This window comes from Physcomitrium patens, chromosome 16 (assembly GCF_059467195.1).
Source record: "Physcomitrium patens ecotype Gransden chromosome 16, ASM5946719v1, whole genome shotgun sequence".
NCBI classification, from domain to species: Eukaryota; Viridiplantae; Streptophyta; class Bryopsida; order Funariales; family Funariaceae; genus Physcomitrium; species Physcomitrium patens.
Window position 1 is genome coordinate 429,204 of NC_143425.1, and position 17,401 is coordinate 446,604.

The 17,401-nt window shown below is 39.8% G+C and overlaps 2 protein-coding genes across 4 annotated transcripts; one reads left to right on the top strand and one right to left on the bottom strand.

The window, feature by feature from the left end:
* The first annotated feature begins 1,347 nt into the window (after positions 1 to 1,347).
* Positions 1,348 to 8,394, top strand: LOC112293610 (uncharacterized). The gene is made up of 12 exons (XM_024543250.3): positions 1,348 to 2,561; positions 2,884 to 2,958; positions 3,113 to 3,256; positions 3,479 to 3,574; positions 3,728 to 3,850; positions 4,162 to 4,314; positions 4,512 to 4,553; positions 4,818 to 4,887; positions 5,033 to 5,122; positions 5,433 to 5,628; positions 5,776 to 5,941; positions 6,230 to 8,394. The coding sequence occupies exons 1-12, from the start codon at positions 2,406 to 2,408 to the stop codon at positions 7,616 to 7,618; spliced, it is 2,700 nt and encodes an 899-aa protein (XP_024399018.1). The 5' UTR covers positions 1,348 to 2,405; the 3' UTR covers positions 7,619 to 8,394.
* A 3,718-nt stretch (positions 8,395 to 12,112) lies between these two features.
* On the bottom strand, positions 12,113 to 14,963 carry LOC112293733 (uncharacterized). 3 transcript variants are annotated; one of them, XM_024543514.3, is made up of 5 exons: positions 14,766 to 14,963; positions 14,274 to 14,349; positions 13,759 to 14,047; positions 12,769 to 13,618; positions 12,113 to 12,438 (listed from the first exon to the last, which is right to left on the bottom strand). In XM_024543514.3, exons 2-5 carry the CDS (start codon positions 14,301 to 14,303, stop codon positions 12,375 to 12,377), a joined length of 1,233 nt encoding a protein of 410 aa, XP_024399282.1. In that variant the 5' UTR covers positions 14,304 to 14,349; positions 14,766 to 14,963; the 3' UTR covers positions 12,113 to 12,374. The 3 variants fall into 3 exon arrangements, with proteins under 3 accessions (XP_024399282.1, XP_024399281.1, XP_090112771.1); XM_024543513.3 differs by lacking the exon at positions 12,113 to 12,438 and having other exon boundaries at positions 12,488 to 13,618; XM_090256645.1 differs by lacking the exons at positions 12,113 to 12,438; positions 14,766 to 14,963 and adding an exon at positions 14,624 to 14,718 and having other exon boundaries at positions 12,488 to 13,618.
* Between the last annotated feature and the right edge of the window lie 2,438 nt (positions 14,964 to 17,401).

Sequence of the window (17,401 nt, forward strand, 5' to 3'; positions counted from 1 at the left end):
GCTGCATCGATAATATGCTTTTTTAAAATAGAAAATTACTATTGGATGTCCAATGTAAATATAGGAGTCATATAAATAGATGACAACAAACTCATCTGTTTTGTCCAATATTATGTAGGGTTTAGATTGTAGGATGTAGGGATTAGGTCTTACATCTTTCAAAGTTTTACTTAAAACTTCTTTCTCTTGTATTTGGTGGTTAATTATGTCTCACATTATGTACATATGCATGTATGTTTTGTGGCAAAACCAATTGACTATAGTTGAAGCATTTAAAACATTATTTTGAATGCAATAGATTATTCAACTTGATGTACGTAAATAGTAAGCAGTGTAATTTTTGATACTGATTAAAATGATAGAGTAAAAATAAATTACTTTTACTTATAAATATTAATTTTAATAACTTCTAAATCAATGAATTGGAGTTACCTTGGTATTTTGTTATTTTTATTTTTATTTTTTGTGCAGGGACTAACATTGATTTTGATAACTTCTAAAATCATACCAAAATTAAATCAAGAGATCAAGCTAAATTATAAGGTCAAAGATAAAATATATATATATATATATATATATATATATCACAATTAGTCATTTAACATACAAATTAACTTTTAATGCATTTGGAAACATACACAAAGGTGATAACTTTTTTAGAACTTACCAAAGTATCCATTACAAACTCTAAAACACAAAATCTACTTAAACAACGAAGCAACATCCAGAGCAAGAATGTTTTCAAATGGTATACATAATGATTGGCTACATAAACTGTTATAAGGAACTAGAATTGCAATACAATGAGAAATGAGTTGAAGATATGAAATTGGTGCACCAGAAACGAATGCTTTGAATGGGAAGAGAAACACTCAACAAGATGGGGGGCCCTTTCTGAGAATGGAATAATCACTGCTCCTGCTTCATCAAACCTTTCCTTCCTTAGACCACCCACCACATATGAAGGGAAAGCGTAAGCAAGAGTATGACAGGGAAATAAAATAGAGAAAATGGATATGAATAAATGAACAGATAGATTGATAGATACACAGATGCTACTGCTGCTGCTTCTAGTGGGAAGAGATGAGCGAAAACAGAAGGAAATTGTACCGTAACGCTGCGAAACACGCTTTCACGCCACCCCAAATGTTCGGCGCCCCTGTAAAAACAGAGGTGGAGATGGGGTACTGCCATGGGCAGTGGCGTATCTACTGGGAGCCAAAATGCAGCTGAGGGGACTGAAATTCTTAACTTATTACTTGGCAGCAGAAAAATGTCGCTCGCTAGGAGTAGGAGCAGACCATATATTTATATTGGAAAGTTGAGGGGTGCACGGCACGCCCTTGATTGGATCGTACCGACATAGCGACGACGAAGTCGCACAACGGATCTTCCCAAGACCGTTCGATTTGACCCTGTGATCATGTTCGATATGCTTTGCACCCTGTGAGATTTTGGTCTTGCTTGGTGGGGTCCCAATGCGCACGCTTCAAGTTGAGGGCCACAGGGATGCTGCTGTAGGACTGTTGCTATGGCGGTCATGTGTGTTCGTAGGGAAATGGTTCCGTTGTGGTCGTAAGTTGACTTATTTGGCCTTTCTCGCTATCAGGTTCTGTTCCACCATCGTTTCGCGTATTTTCTGCCTTCTGTTTTCAGGAACCCCTAACAATTCTGCCTCTCCGGGATATATTCCTCCAATTCTTTTGGTAGTATTTTGCTTCTCCTCGTACACTTTTGGTGATCATCATCCTGGGCTAGTTGTTGTAACACCAGCGATGACAAGGTTTTTCCTTTGAGTACCTTAGGTAGCGCTGTATTTCGTCTAAACTTGGTTGATTCAGTGCGACTTTCGAAAGGTTAGAGATCTTGTGTCACATGTTTGGCTGATCCTTCTTTGGATCTTTGGGTAGAAGGAATTTTGTTTAGCTCTATGAAGTTGGCCTGGTTACGGCCCACTGCACGAGCAGTCAATCGATATCCTCAAACCATGTTGGTTTTGACTAACAGTAGTTGTCCTATTAATTCTTCTCTCCTTTCTCATTCTTTGGGAGAAAACTTGGAATTCGTACCGTTTGCGGAGGGTTTCCTCCCCGTCGTTGGGTGATAGGCTGTGTCCCTCCTCCCTGACAATCCTTCTTTTCGTATGAGTGGAAGATGTACAAGATAGCGCCATTTTCTTCTTTGGATTCCAGAACACCGTACCCACGATTTACCCATTTGTCGTCCGCGTCATTTTTCTATTGTATCTATTGTAGATTAATCCGCAATATGAGCATAGAACATTCATGAGGTTTGTGATTCAACGAAACCAAAGTAGGGTAGCTGGGGTGGCGGGATTGGTGTTTATGAAATACTTGACGTGGGAATGCTTTGAGTGAGGGATTTGGGTTGAGGCGTCTCTGGCGATGGTGGGGACGAATGAATCAGGGTTGATGGAGGATGTGGACCCGTTTCCGTTCATGCTTCACGTGCTTGTGGCGCTGGTCGTCACTTATCTGTTCTTGCCCTTCAGCCTAAACGGGTTTTTCTTTATACTCTTCATACTCGCCTATCTCTTTGAGGTGCGTATAATGACAAATGCAAATTTTATTTACTATTAATTGAAATGGTTATCCTTTTGATTGGGCTCCATAGACTTCTTTCACATCCTTAAGATATAGGAATGGCTCCTCCCGTGGTTGCCAACGCACATGTAGTTTCAGTACCTAGAACCTCGAACCTGCTTTAATCTGTACGTGCTTTGGTCTCAAACCAATTCTGAAGCTATCTTAAAGTGATTCTTGGCTACACATACATTCCCAATGAGACGTTGAATTGCTCGTTGGGGTGCCTGCACTCACGGCATCTGCCACTCTCATATGCCCTGTCTTACCTATGGGACAGGTAGATAGGCGTGGTCGAGAGAGAGAGCGACGTCGGATAGCTTCTGAGGAGTGGAGAAAGATCAATACAAAACGGGTATTACGCTCATCCCCTCTGATAATGATCAACATACAGCATTAGCAAGACAATCAATACGTTACCCCATCTGGCTTGTTGAGAAAATTGGGTTATGTTTGTTGTTCATACTAGTGTATTTCATCCAACACTTTTCAAATTCTTGTTCCTGCAGACGTTCGATGAGGGAGAAACTCTAAGGTGGCTCAACCAAGCCATCAAGAGCATGTGGCCAGTGTGCATGGAAACGTTTGCATCGAAGCATTTATTTAGTCATATGCTGCCTTGGTTTTTAAAAGCTTATAAGCCTAGGGCTGTAGTACGTACCCACTCCTAAACTTTTCCTCATAGAAACTTCATTTCTGGCCATTAGTAGAAATGCCTCACTCTGCACAGTTCGTTTATGTCGTATTTTCATGTCAATGACAAAAGAGGACGTATAAGTAGCAATGACGGTGAAGCTAAAATAACATAGAGGTTGCCTTCCTATGCTTTATAAGGTTGAAGACAAGTGTTCACATAAGTGTCTGTATGGTGGCAGAGTGATGTGAAGATAGAAACCCTGCACCTTGGTAGCACACCACCAGTATTCAACCTCATTCGCACGCTTGAGCGTCCCACAGGTGGTGATCATGTGGTGAGCTTCTAGGACCGTGTAACTATGATTTTAGTTGTCTTTGTTTCCTGTTAATGGTCAAAGGAGTTCCTAGTTACATTCATTTCTCTTTTAACTTGGACTTGGTGCTGTAGGCGGAGAGGCAATTTGCTGATGATGTGTGCATGTTTTCAGGTGTTTGAGTCAAACATGGATTTCAATTCCGGCGATGACATGAACTGCAAGATGTCTGTACTACTGAAAAGCCTTGGTCTTCGGACTACTTTCTACATCTCGCGACTGCATGTCGAAGGCACGGTGTGTGCTGATTTCTTTTCCAGCTCTTTTTTAACGATTATAACACATTCTGAGATGATATGTACACTATTCTTAAATCCAACCTTCCCCCCCTCCGCTCTATCCGTCTCGCTCTCGCTCTCCCCCTCTCTCTTGTCCTGTATCAGATAAATAACTATCTCCTTTTTCATTTAGACCTTGAATAAATCCTTGGTTGAGAACACTACTGGTGTTTCTGAGGAACATGACGGCAGGAACAAGAGACTGTTTCTCGCAGCGTTCGTTCATTCCTTACAAGCGATTTAGTACTGAACACGTTTCTTCGCTTGCAGGTCAGAATATCGGTGAAGTTTCTAGAAAGTTGGCCAGTGGTAGGGCGATTACGCTTATGTTTTACCAGCAAACCTCTAGTATCAATGTCATATCGTCCGATGGACAAGAACGGAATAGATGTGAGCCTTATTCCCGTTATCGCTAATGTGGTGGTAAGTCTCCTGTACGTGTAATCTACTCCCGTTTCCATCTTTTGTTCTTGGTCTTATAACTATCTTCCCGCTGGCACTCCATTCCTTGGCGTCTCTAGACGATCACATTGTTAGTCCAGTGCTGCACACTTGATTGGAATTTGATATGAGCCAAGAAGAGCCGCATAGAAAAAACTGACTTTTACTTGGCATATCAGGAAAAAATGGTGGATAATGCATTGGAGCTCTCTGTTGTTGAGGTAATTATATTCCGATTTCTTTTGTTCTGTTCTTTTTTTTTTTTTTTTTTTTTTTTTTTTGGTATTAGGTGCCTCGTTACATCGGACGTAGATGGGTTCTAACTTAGTCTCCTCATTCTAAAAGTCATCAATAAGCCATGGTCTCTTTAAAATTCACATAGTCCTGAACTTGCAGTGATTTGACAGTTGGTTATTAAGTACTGCATGCGGGTTGTGAAGGCAATGCTATGATGTAATCACCCTAACACTATTGCACCTGTGCAGCCGAACTTGTTGATTGTAGACATTGAGAAACTAGTAAGCCACATGTTTTCTGATTCAAGAGCCCAACAAGGTAATGCATAATTCAACGTTTTGAGCTCTCGGTTGTTTGTCATTAATTGTATAATATGTGCTAAAGTGGTACATTATGTGATAATCCTCGCTTGCTGGTATAACCTGGCTTGAAAAGGAAACTGACGATCAGTTCCCGATGGCAGGTTTGTCGAGGTTTTTCAAGGTGGAGAACGAGGCCACTCTTGTCGTAGAAATCCTCGAGGCCTCGAACTTGAAGGCTGCTGACAGTAACGGTGAGTACCGGAGTCCAGTTGCTTACCCCTGTCTTCCAAGCTGACACTGATCTTGTTTGGGAGATTTGCATCTGCAACTTTATCTTCAAGAATATGCAAGTCTTGAACCATGTCGGAAGAGTAAATGGTTCTAAAAGTCCAGATTTCTATCTTCAACTTGGAGAGTTAGTTGTAGCTTTGTTGAACGAAATTATCCAGCGAACATTGCTGCCAATTTTTGTCGTGTTGCGATTAAACGAGACAATCGCTTTGCATGTCGTTTTGCTGGACTCGGAGGTTTGTAATTTTTTGTTCTTTTGATAACCTGCAGGACTCTCTGACCCTTTCGTGGACATAAATTTTGGGCAACGCCATCAGAGAACTTCAAAAAAGAAGAAGACATTAAACCCGAAGTGGGAAAATGAACGTTATGAGTTCCCTATTGTAAGCTGGGATATGCCAAATCTGCTGACTCTGCGAGTTCGAGACTGGGACATATTGCCCACTATTAGTTCCCACGAGCTTGGGTATGCTACACCTCTGAATAGTTGTGCTCTCATCTGTCTCTACTAAACATCAGTGTTCATTTCTGTTATCTCGACTTTAGTGTCGTCTCAGGATTTCCATCCTGGTTACTGGCTCCTAACTGGTGCATTTGTTGCTCTGCTATTCAGAATCTGTTCTGTCTCTGTGAATGACTACCGAAACGGGGAGCGTCATGTGTTCAATAAACGTCTTGAGAAAGTCTTGAAGGGCCACTTAAAATTCGCTATCAGTGTGGTTTACAGTCATCCTCCTCAAATGGCAGAGGAACCACGTATAAGTGATGCCATGTGTGAGGTATGCAATTATCTTTCAAAATCAACAATCCACATCATAATACTGGGTTGCTGGACAAGCAAAAAGAGCTGCTGAATAATAACTGCTTAACATCATTTCCTAATGATTTTAGAAGGGTCGTACCATTTCCCTACACAAACCTCAGCATTTTTAATGTACTCCCTCAACACTCTACATGGTGAGTTTTTTTTTTTTTTTTTTTTTTTTTTTTTTTTTTACTTGGAAACATTTGCAAGGGTACTACTTCGGCACTCACCTCAATCATCCTGTTTATTGCGTGTGATGCAGACTGTCTCACAAGACCTTAAAACTAGTAGCTCAGCTGTTGATTACATATCACCAACCAGGGTACCTGGAATGCCGAGGTCGAAGAGTGACACAAACTTACCAAGGATTGCGACTTCGAAAGTCCCAGTGAGTAGGCACCGTCGTCGCAACTCGTCTGGAGATTCTGCGCTGTCGGAAGTCTTTGGAGAGCAGAAGCCCCACGGTGACAAAATTGACTTTATTGATATGCCGTATGGTCCTCGTGGTGCTTTCACAATATTCCATCCTGGATTGCAGACACCTCTTCTTTTTACTCCCGCAAGGGACGCCTCAAAGGCATCTGAAACTGACAAAAGCGGAGAGTTCAAGCAATCTCGAAGATATCGCTGGATTCGAAGGATGAGAAAGCAAAACGGTGGAAATAATTCCCTGGAGGGTCTCCAGACTGATGGCATGAGTGAACAGTCATGTTTCTCTGGAAGTAGTGCAGATTTTTCGACAGATCTCAGGGATTTCAATCCAGATCAGTACCGAGGGCCGGTGAAGATGAACTTAGAAGACGTTGAGCCCCCATTGATGGACATGGCTCCATCTATAGTCCCCATCCACGTTTCTGGACAACTAGAACCGATTCAAAGCGGGAAGACGCCGACCACGCCAGCCATTAACCAGTTTTTCGGGAATGCGCCTCGTGACACATTCGCCCCTGCACCTGGGGAGGTAGATTCTAGGCCCTCTCCTGTGTCTGGCGGTTCTAATATGGAAACTACTTCTATTTTATCGAATGAGGAGGGACACAAGGGTGAGGGAATTGGAGATGCTGCTTTTGCCTCTTCACAGCCAGTGCAACGACTGAGAACCTCTCCGAAGCGACAGTCAGGAAAGCCATCGTTCTCCTTGCCGTCGACTTGGTACAAGAAAATGCGGTTGCTGGCAAAGCGCTCTAAGAAGAAGAAGCGGAACGACAAAGGTGAAGTCGCCTTTTCCTCAGAGTTGAAATACCCTGTTGGCGAGTACGCAGAAGGCGATCATCGAGCCGTGTCATTCTATCACGAAGATTCGGACCAGAGTTTTCCCTCTGGTCCACAAACCTTTATTTTTGAATCTCCACTTGAGACTAGACACATGGCCAATGCGGGCAACCCCGGGAATGCGCAAGTCGACTCCCCACAGCAGCGTCTGATCATCAACAGCTCCAGCAGCAGTGCTGCAAATTCAGGCAGCCAGTCAGACAGACACTGGGCCTCCAAGGTGAAGAGGCTAATCCCTGACAAGTTGGCTCGCACGAGCCAGTCGTTCCGCCACGAGTTCTTGGACCTCAAGCGGTTGCAGACGCCCATTCGCGATTCATCGCTGACCACCATCCCGGAGAGATCTTCTCATCATCGCAACGCCAAACCACATGTTTGATGCAATGGTGTAGTAGTATCTATCTTTACTGGATTGCAATCGCATGGCTGCTCCGTTTCAGTGCATTGCCTTCTTCCTGACAGCCACCAGACCTGGATCCACCCAATTTTCGGGAGCATGGGGATGCATGCAAACTAGTGGGCGGGCACAACAGAGAGTGGAAGACGAAGGTGCTACCTGTGGCTTATAAAACCAGGCGGAACGTAGACACGAGTGGATGCTGTCCTCATGAAGCCAGTTGTGCATATCATCCTGGTGACCACCACTGATTCGTTTTTGTTTCGCCATGAATCCTGTGTTTTGTGTTTATAACTGACGGGTATCGTAAGCTCTGCCAATTCCACCTCCTTCCCATCACCATCCTCAACTCTGTTGTCTGTCTTGTGCCTGTTTCCTACGATTGAGCATGACAGCTTTGGTTTTCACGATTGTGTTCCCATGAACTATATCTGTGTGTGCAACTCCGCGACGGCGTCAGTGTCTCTTGCAGACACTGTTTTGCATGTAAATGTGGGAGTGAATGAGTCCTGAGGCGTGTGAAGATGCTCCATTCTTCGTGAATTGGGTGCATCATCCCAATTGAATGGCCCAGCTCTTCATTACTCACGTTTCTTCCCACTTTCCAAATTTTTATAACTCCACCTGTACTGCATTCAGATTGTATTTTTGAGTTGGGACATGTTATATGATCAATTTTTTTATAGAAAATTGTATTCGAAAATTACATTCAAAGCTCCATTTCATAAAAAAGTAAAAATGATTACACTTCATTTGAGTACTTGTGTTTTTGATAGTCATTTGTGCGAATTCATTCTGAAGAATTGTGGTTTGGTTTTTATAAAGCTGGTCTCTACGTAGCATTTATATGGATTAAGAAATGATTCTATGTTACAATGGGTATGTCTGTGGTAAAGATGAATTGTCAATAACTGTCTAATTGGTTAAACAAATAAACCATACATGAAAGAAATGATATAGAAGATTTATACTTTGTTTATTATAAACTATAATTGAGAATATTTAGACTGTGTAATTGTAATGTCAAAAATGAAAATGTTTGTAATCTCGAGTGATATGAAACAAATGATATTTACATGGTTATTACATTTGTTATTACATATATGTACATACAAAATGAAAGTATACTAGTCAATTTCAAGACAATTAATTTTATATGTTTATTTTTGTGTCCATTTTCTATTTATGGTAGACAATCCATTTCCAGTAACTTAAGCATTTTAGCATATATTGAGTAGGTTTAGAAATGGAAAAATATCCCCATGTAGGGAAATAGAAATGAAGTGGATTCCAATTGTTTTGACACAATTTGGCCCGAAATTGGAATTTATATAAATGTTTTAGCTAAAGATTCTCTTTGATCCATTTTGGACACATAGGCCTACCTAATTATGACCAGTGGTGGGTTACAAAACTAAGAATCCAACTTTTATGAAACCATGATGTGTGGCACCTAATTATACTATTATTCCACTCCAACCAGTCAACAATTGCCTCCTATTGATAGTTCACGCATATCCATTCCAAGTACAATAAATTTTATTTATTGCTCACATCAGAAATAGGAGGTGGTTAACAATGGGTTGGCTATCTTATGGTTATCAACTTTTTCAAATATATTTCAAGCTTTGTGAGATATGGTCTTGCAGCCAATAGATGTAAACAAGGGATTAACATGTCATCAAAATAGGGCACATGAACAAAGAAAATAATAATAATAAAAATACTGAACATTACAACATTGTTGAATAATACATTGATTTTGGAGAAAAAGTTAAATCCCAGATTATGAGCAGTTTTTTTGAAAGTGAAATCTTACACAAGAATCAAGATAAAGTAATAGGCTAATTCATAGTAATGAATAAGCAAAAGGTTATTTGAATATACCTCAGTTTGTTGTTATTTACTAGAATTTTATTTTAGTTTATTTTAATGATTACCAATATAACAATAATAATAATAATAATGACAAGTCAAGATATTTGCTTATGGGAGTTTTTATCTGAATGGCATTTGATCCTTACAGATAATGGATGAATTTGATTTTACTTGAAGTTCTAGAACAGAAACTTTAGCAAGTGAATTGTATTTAAATTGTTATGTTTTGCACTATGTTTTAAAAATATTTTAATACTACAACTATTTCAATTAACCTAATCATGAACTGAATAATAGTACAGCATATTTCTAACAGAATAAATTAGACGTTGTTTTATGCAGAATTAGCTTTACTAAGTGCTGTTAAATGTACCATTCTAAAATATGATTGTAAATTTTGTTCTCAAAAATATTTAGTAAGCTTAATTTAACTATCATAACTATCATAAATTATTAACTACTTTGGCTATTCTTATAACTCACCAATTTGATATTTTATCCTTTGCTTGCTATGTATATATATATATATCAAAGAACCTCGTTGTGAGCAATTTAAAACATTCAATATTTCTTTGAAACTTTTTATCATACAACCAACTTTATCAAAACTCTAACCTATATTTAGACTTTTATTTCAACAGTCTCTTACTACAACATTGGTTATTGAATTTATTTTGATTTTTTGATACCATAGAATTTTTTTAATATAAATTATAACAATATGAATTAATTCTTTCCTATAATAATTTTAAAATAATAATACTATAAAATTATCCTAAAAAAATATATTAATAATTAATTAAAAAAAAATCTCCACGAAACAAAAAAACGTATTCTAAAATTCTCTCTCTTTATAGAAGTATAAATGCATATTTTAAAAAAATTCTTTAAATAATATTATTTTTAATTTTTTTTTGAACAATTAGATGAGATAGATCTTAATGCATGCTCAAATGTTTTTTTAACACAAATAATAAATTAAAAGCCATTATCAGAGGATTAAAGTTTTATTTTAATTACAATTTGTTTTTTCACTTATATTCGCTAATCCACAAATGTATATAAACTTGTTTCTATTTTGTATCCATGATATTTGAAATGATATAATAGTATGTCTAGTATATCCATGTATAAGTTTTAATGATAGTTTATTCATAAATATAAAATATTTATTTTTTATGGTAATAATATTTAGATTAAATAGAAATTAATAAATATTTTTGTATATATACATATGGTTTTTTGATTCACAACATATATTTGATAATATCTGCTATATTTTACCAAAGTTTTAAAACAAAAAAGTCCTTTCAGTATTTTATTAAATTTTTATCATTGTGGAATGTAATTTAACTTACATTGATAATTACAAAAATCATGCAATAATTATAAATAGTATATTATATACACATATTTTTAATAATAAAAGTAGATGCAAATTTTTTTATTTTAAGGAATGTTTCAGTTAATAATTTCAAGTATCTGATAATGGACACATATTTCATTGAAATAAAATTGTAATTATTTCACAAGAAAAATTACATTATTTTAAAATTTTACAATTTATCATTAAAAAAAACTTAATAAATAAAGGCCGTGACTCTTTGTAAATATGGTGTTATAATATTTTCATAATCTATACATTCATATATGCTCTAATTAATATCCATAATAAAAATGATTAAAAATTTAAAAACCTTTTAATTTATTATATGAAAGAAACAAAATATTTATGAACAGAATAATAATAATAATAATAATTCATCTGTACCTACTAGATGTACATGATATAGGAGATTACATCATGTGGGAGAGTACTGTAAAATGAAATCTGTGCAAGTTCTCTCTACGAACCTGTTATATGATTTAACACCCCAATTTAAAGCAAATTTCATGGAAAAAAGAATAAAAATGTGTACACTGTCAATTTGTAAGACTTGAAATGTTTTCAGATATAAACTCCTTTGTTGATATTGTGGGGTTTTTCATTTAAAGCATACAATAACCCAAGTGTAAGATACACAGTAAAAACTCATCTTGTTAAAAATGTGTAATGCAAAACTTTGTTAAAAGATTGATTTCGCAGAATTATTCTGGGTAGGCCATGTAATGAGACATGAAATCCAATTTCCCATGCAGACTTGAAATAGTTGTACAACGACGTGAAGAAAGAAACCAACCAAAATATTTGCAAGGCATGCCCATCACGCAGAGAATACCAAAGCTGTCACTAGTGGGACTTTAACAATGGCTTTAGGAGCAAGAGTTTGCACCCAACACAGGAATGATTGAATTCTCTAAAACCACAGTTTCAAATTGTGGGAATGTCTCGCAAATATGTTGCACAACACTGTTCTGCAACACGATGAGTGAAACCTGAGCAGTAGGATATTACAAAGCCTGTTGGATAGACACAGAAACTAAAAAGACACGAGAATGTGCCATTGTTTTACATACTTTCACTTGCATGAATAGAGATGGGTGACCAAGTTGCCATTGGATTATACGCAGCGATATGTCACATCATGAAATACACAAAATTTTTCTGCATAACAACAAGCATTAGTGAATCATACGACATAGTTCAAGGAATACAGGTATTGGCAAGGAGGCCGTATGTTGGCATTGTTTATTCAACATTGACTGCAGGAGCAGCCTGAGAAATTGGTCACACTACGATGCTGCTGCTGCTGAAGCAAGCATCCGCTACACACGCCTTCAACTACGTTTCTACGCAGATTGTTGCTTACTCGTGTGTCTAATTCTGGCTTGTACACTTGCACATTAACAATTGAACCTCAACAGTGATTGATGTCGTCGAATTGATAGGGTCTGGGAAGTCTTCACATTTACACACGAACTATTCATCCTTCGCCGTTCTTAACCTCCAGAAATTGCTCATTATACAATAGCTACGACCTGACCTGCTACAGGCACACGTAAGAACGATGGATTTTTGAATACTATGTTGAATTTCTCTACGTTTCGAGCTTTTAAACTGGTATAACAAAGACATCGGGAGATTTAACCAAAAGTGGAAGAAGATCCCCTCCGATCGCTCCAGCACAACTTGTGTCTTTACAGTTTGTTTGTGTAAAGGGGATCCGCAGAGCATCAACAGTGAATGAACCACCAGTATCACCAACACGGAGATGGCGATCGAGAGCAATTCAGTTCATGATTCCGTGGGACGGCTAGCGCATTCCCGAAGATAATTGAGAGCAATGTCATAAAAGCCTGCCATGGTCTTGTACCTGGTGATAGACTCTGGCAGAGTCTCTAAAGCTCGCACCATCTGCTGTGCCAGTCTGGGCCGATTTTGGAAGACAGTCAATGGTCTGACGTAGGTCCGAATGGTGAAAAGAACGGCTCCCGATTTTGGGAGCTTCATCAGCGTCTCCCGCTCGCACCGTGTGAAGAGACGAGAACCCACATTGTCACTGTTCGCTGTGACGTCGAAGTTGCTCTTCACTTGTCCTTGCATGGCAGCGTAGATGTCCTCTTCATTCAGAGGTTGGAAAAGAGTGGGGTCGTCGACAATGGCCCAATTGGCACGCCACACAGGTTTTCCCACTTTCAAGCGGGTAAAGAACTGGTTCACGGCTGATCCGATTTCGTCTGCAAACAAAGGCACTGGCATGTGAATGGATGCGATGTCCATCCCCATTTTCTCCAGCAGCTGCCATCGTTGGGGGAATAACACGGCGCCCGATACAAGCCTCAGTGTGCCGTCCACCTTCATCAGCACGCAAATATCTTCCTGGATGAGACGCGACATAACCTCTAAAGGGTTGAGTGACTTGTCCCCAACATTGAATCTCTCTCCAGTGGTTAGGTTGCACAGCAAGTCAGCGTCCCGGAAAAATCGAGATGGAAATCGCACCGGAAGAAAGCTGGCCAGCAACTCCAAAGCTTCCCAGTTTGCTTCGGCAGCCTCGGGGCGGGTAATGATGGCAGCTTCTTTACGGGTTTCTAAAATCTCCCGCCGCAGGGCCATCTCCTCATCGTAGAAAATATCAATCTCAATCCAGTCCTTCATATGCAGGGGCTCTGTGCCCATTCTCATCCTGAACGGCACTGTCAACGGCAGGTATTCGAATGTGCCTAGGAAACCGATTTCAAAGGCGGAGGTGTCAAATCGTAAGCACACGATCTAATCAAGTGTTGACATTGATCAAGCGAATTCGGAACCCAATTGGACTTTTGCAATCCACAGATGAAGAATGAGGGCAACGAGGTCGTACCGAGTCCGAGGTTCACTTCGTCTGGGGCTTCAGCAGATGGAGCTGGAGCGTACGGTGTGTTTACGGGAGGGCTTGCTGTCGAAGCTACGTTCGTTTCCATCGAAGATTCCCGTTGTGCTCCTTTCCCCATGGTGTTCTTGAATCCGAACGGACATCCACCTGCTCGAACAATGGATAGTCGCCTTCTTGAGGTCTGTACTGCGAATTCAGCTCCATACCTGTCTAATGAGATGAATGAGGGGTAGTTGATCCAGGAATTTTGCAAGTTCCGTGAGGTGTTTGCATGCATCTGCAAGGAATTAGATATATTCAGTGACCAATTCGTGCGAGAGATCACAGATATGTTATGCCAGGCACTGGATACCAAAATTGCGATTGAAGAAGAAATCTGTGTTCCAACAAACGACCTGGATCGCTAATGGCTGCGCACGATCAACATTAAGAACTTTGCTGGCTATGGCGCAGGCTCTGTAGTGTACCGATTCTACAGATGCAACAAGTGAGTGAACACTTACGAAGGCGATCGGAACTTGGAGGGATGCCATCTTCACGACTTAAAATGGCATTTCACTCTTCTCTCAAACCTTTGACCTGCACATCATCCGAAGTTGCACCCACCAATTGAGTACATGACACAGGAAATGATATGACTGCACAAAGGTGCTGCAATTTCTTCAATCACCTGTGTAATCTGATGAGATTGTCTGTTCCTAATCACCCTGTATTTACAACAACACTACCAACCAATTACTCCTACAGAGCGATCACCAGCAATCTGAGGTACTCAAAAGTGACTAAAATTAAGAAAGTGGCCAGATCGGGGCCATGGCAACTCTGCCATCAGACCACCATCAAAACAATTCACCTCTACAATCGGCAAAGAAACCGTTGTGACCGACAACATGCCAGGCGCACAAACACGGATGTCACACTGTAAGTGCCGGTAAATCAAAGAATAAAATATGCATATAAATAAAACCAACTCATCTCTTGAAACACCTCCAGACCTGCGCTGCGGGAGACAAAAGCAGCTCGAACGCTCCCCACTATCCGATGGTCCGAGCAAAGCACAAATAACAACTACGACAGCAGCATCGTGCATGAGAGGGAGACAGGCTGGATGCCTTGCACCATGGGCAACTATGAACGATCTCCCACAAGTGGGCAACACACAAACTTTTCGCACACACAAGCACCTGAAGGGCACTGGCGTTCGCTAAAGCGTGGGAGAGCCTCTTGGGACTTTGAGTGCTAGGATTCCCACCTACAGAGCAGCGGTTGCCCATGGTCCCACGCAACCTTAATATTCTACCCCAAAGCGGGGATTTTGGCAGGGAGTAAAAGTGGAATGGGTAGAGACAGAGGAGGGAGAGAGGGAGGGAGGGAGTGAGGGAGGGAGGGGTGTGATGCGAGCATCTGAACGATGGAGGGCGAGGGATCGAGGGAAGGAACGGTAGGGGAGTCACGTGGTGAGGGGGACGCGTGAAAGGGAACGCATGCGAGAGGAGAGTTGCAGACTGGCGTGTGCAGCGCGTGCAGGGCAGGTGAGGTGGGGCGTCGCGGCCATGCTCTCTGTCGGGGTGGCCGACTCCGTGACTCCACGAGCCCACACCCAGCGCGCCCTCGCCCTCGCCCTCACCACACTCCCCCCACCCCACTCCACTCCCCATTGGGCCCTCGCAGATTGCCTTCTTTACGTCCTAAGATATTGTGAACCTTTGCCAATTTATTATTGTAATTGAGAATTTGTGTTGAAGTTGATATATATATATATATATATTTATATATAATTTTTTTCTTCCAAATATGTTTTTTTACATTATATTTATTTTTATTTTATTATGTCATCCTCTAACACCAAATAATTGCCATTTGGCTAAAATAGAAATCATAATGTTGGTTGTTGATACATAATTTTCTTCCATTTTTGGATCTATGATATATTTACTTAGCAACCTTAATACATGACATACAAAGGTGCATATGCAGTAAAAACTCCTTATCATTAATCTTATTTATTTTCTAAGTTTTTTTTTTTAAAGATTTCATCTACAGTGACAAACAAAACCGAGTACAAAATTTGAACACTCATAGTTCATTGATCCTTCCAACTGACACATAAGTCAATTGATATAATTACTTTTTTATTGTGTATTCATTCAGTCCTCTACATGGATGAAAAATCTCATTATCATTTGAGGTAGGGTTTATGAGAAAAGTGTTGTAGAAGCACATAGACATGCGTACTCAGTTTTGGTTGCTTCTTCTTACTGAATTTCGAAATTTCAATGTACACTCCTTGTTGCAAGATTTGAGGGCATTTTTTGTTTATTGTGTTGCTCTTGTTGTGTACTGTCTATAGTGAAAGTTGATTTGTCAATTGTATCTCTATGCCTCGGTTGTGTGAATCATTGAAGCACCAAGCATTGGTGCAGCTTAGGAGTGGTGTTTCTACAAGAAAAGTTGCAGACTCACTTGGAATGAGTCAGTCTTCAGTAGCTCATCTGAGGAGGGAGATTAGTGGTGAAATAGAAAAGCAAAGAGGAGGACGTCCAAAGGTTTTAGGAGAGCAAGAGAAGCGACTTGGTGTGCACCTTGTTACTACTAGTTGTCTCAAAACAGCAAGTGCAGCTGCAAAACAACTTCGAGAAAAAACAAGTAAACACTTCTCAGACATCACCTTGAGGTGTGGTTTGAGAGAAGCTAGTTTGGGTGCTTGTGTGCAACAAAAGAAGCCTCTACTTGCCAAAAGACATGTTCTTGCAAGGTTGAGTTTTGCTCATAAATACAAAAATTGGACCGTTGATGATTGGAGACGGGTTATTTTCAGTGATGAGACAAAGATTAACCTAATTAACTCAGATGGTAGGTCTTGGTGTTGGTTGAGAGAAGGAGAACGACCTGGACCTAAACATGTTAGTCAAACTGTCAAACGCGGTGGTGGTTCAATTATGATTTGGAGTTGTATGACTGCTTTTGGGCTGGGTGCTTGGTATCAAATTGAAGGTAGAATGGAGCAACACTTGTACAAAAAAATTTTAGAAACCTACTTGCAAAGTACCACACAGAATTACAACTTAGATCCTACTAAGGTGGTTTTTCAACATGATAATGATCCTAAACATATGGCAAAAAGTGTTCAGTTTTGGCTCTCTTCAGAGCCATTTCAGCTCCTTCGATGGCCAGCTCAATCTCCAGATTTGAATCCAATGGAACATTTTTGGACCCTTCTCAAACAGCGTTTAAGCCAAGTCACTCCAAGGCCAAGAGGTGTTCAAGAATTGTGGGAGAATGTTTGTAGTATTTACCCTAGTTTTGATGCAAAAGATTGTGAGAAACTATACAAAAGTATGCCAAGAAGGATTTCAGCTGTTTTGGAAGCAAAAGGTTATTGGACTAAATATTGAAGTTTGAAGATTTTCTTTGAACAATACTGAGTACAAGACATAGTTGTTGATTTGACTTTGTAGAAGGATGTTTAGTTATCAATTTGATGTGCAACTTTGTACATGTGTACAAGACTATGTGTATTATTCCATGTAACTTTCAGATTTATAAAGCAATCATTGAAATTTTTGTAATTGCTCTTGAAAGTTGGCACTTCAGATTTTGTACTCGGTTTTGTTTGTCACTGTACATGTTT

What these genes read in the sequence shown, in the direction of transcription:
- LOC112293610 (XM_024543250.3), top strand. Translation starts at nt 2,406, where the DNA reads ATGGTGGGGACGAATGAATCAGGGTTGATGGAGGATGTGGACCCGTTT. An exon ending in GAAAGATCAATACAAAACGG is followed by an intron (nt 2,959 to 3,112) that starts GTATTACGCTCA and finishes TTGTTCCTGCAG; the next exon opens with ACGTTCGATGAGGGAGAAAC. An exon ending in CTTATAAGCCTAGGGCTGTA is followed by an intron (nt 3,257 to 3,478) that starts GTACGTACCCAC and finishes GTATGGTGGCAG; the next exon opens with AGTGATGTGAAGATAGAAAC.
- LOC112293733 (XM_024543513.3), bottom strand. Translation starts at nt 14,303, where the DNA reads ATGGCATCCCTCCAAGTTCCGATCGCCTTC. An exon ending in TCCAAGTTCCGATCGCCTTC is followed by an intron (nt 14,048 to 14,273) that starts GTAAGTGTTCAC and finishes AATTCCTTGCAG; the next exon opens with ATGCATGCAAACACCTCACG. An exon ending in CGAAGTGAACCTCGGACTCG is followed by an intron (nt 13,619 to 13,758) that starts GTACGACCTCGT and finishes TCGGTTTCCTAG; the next exon opens with GCACATTCGAATACCTGCCG.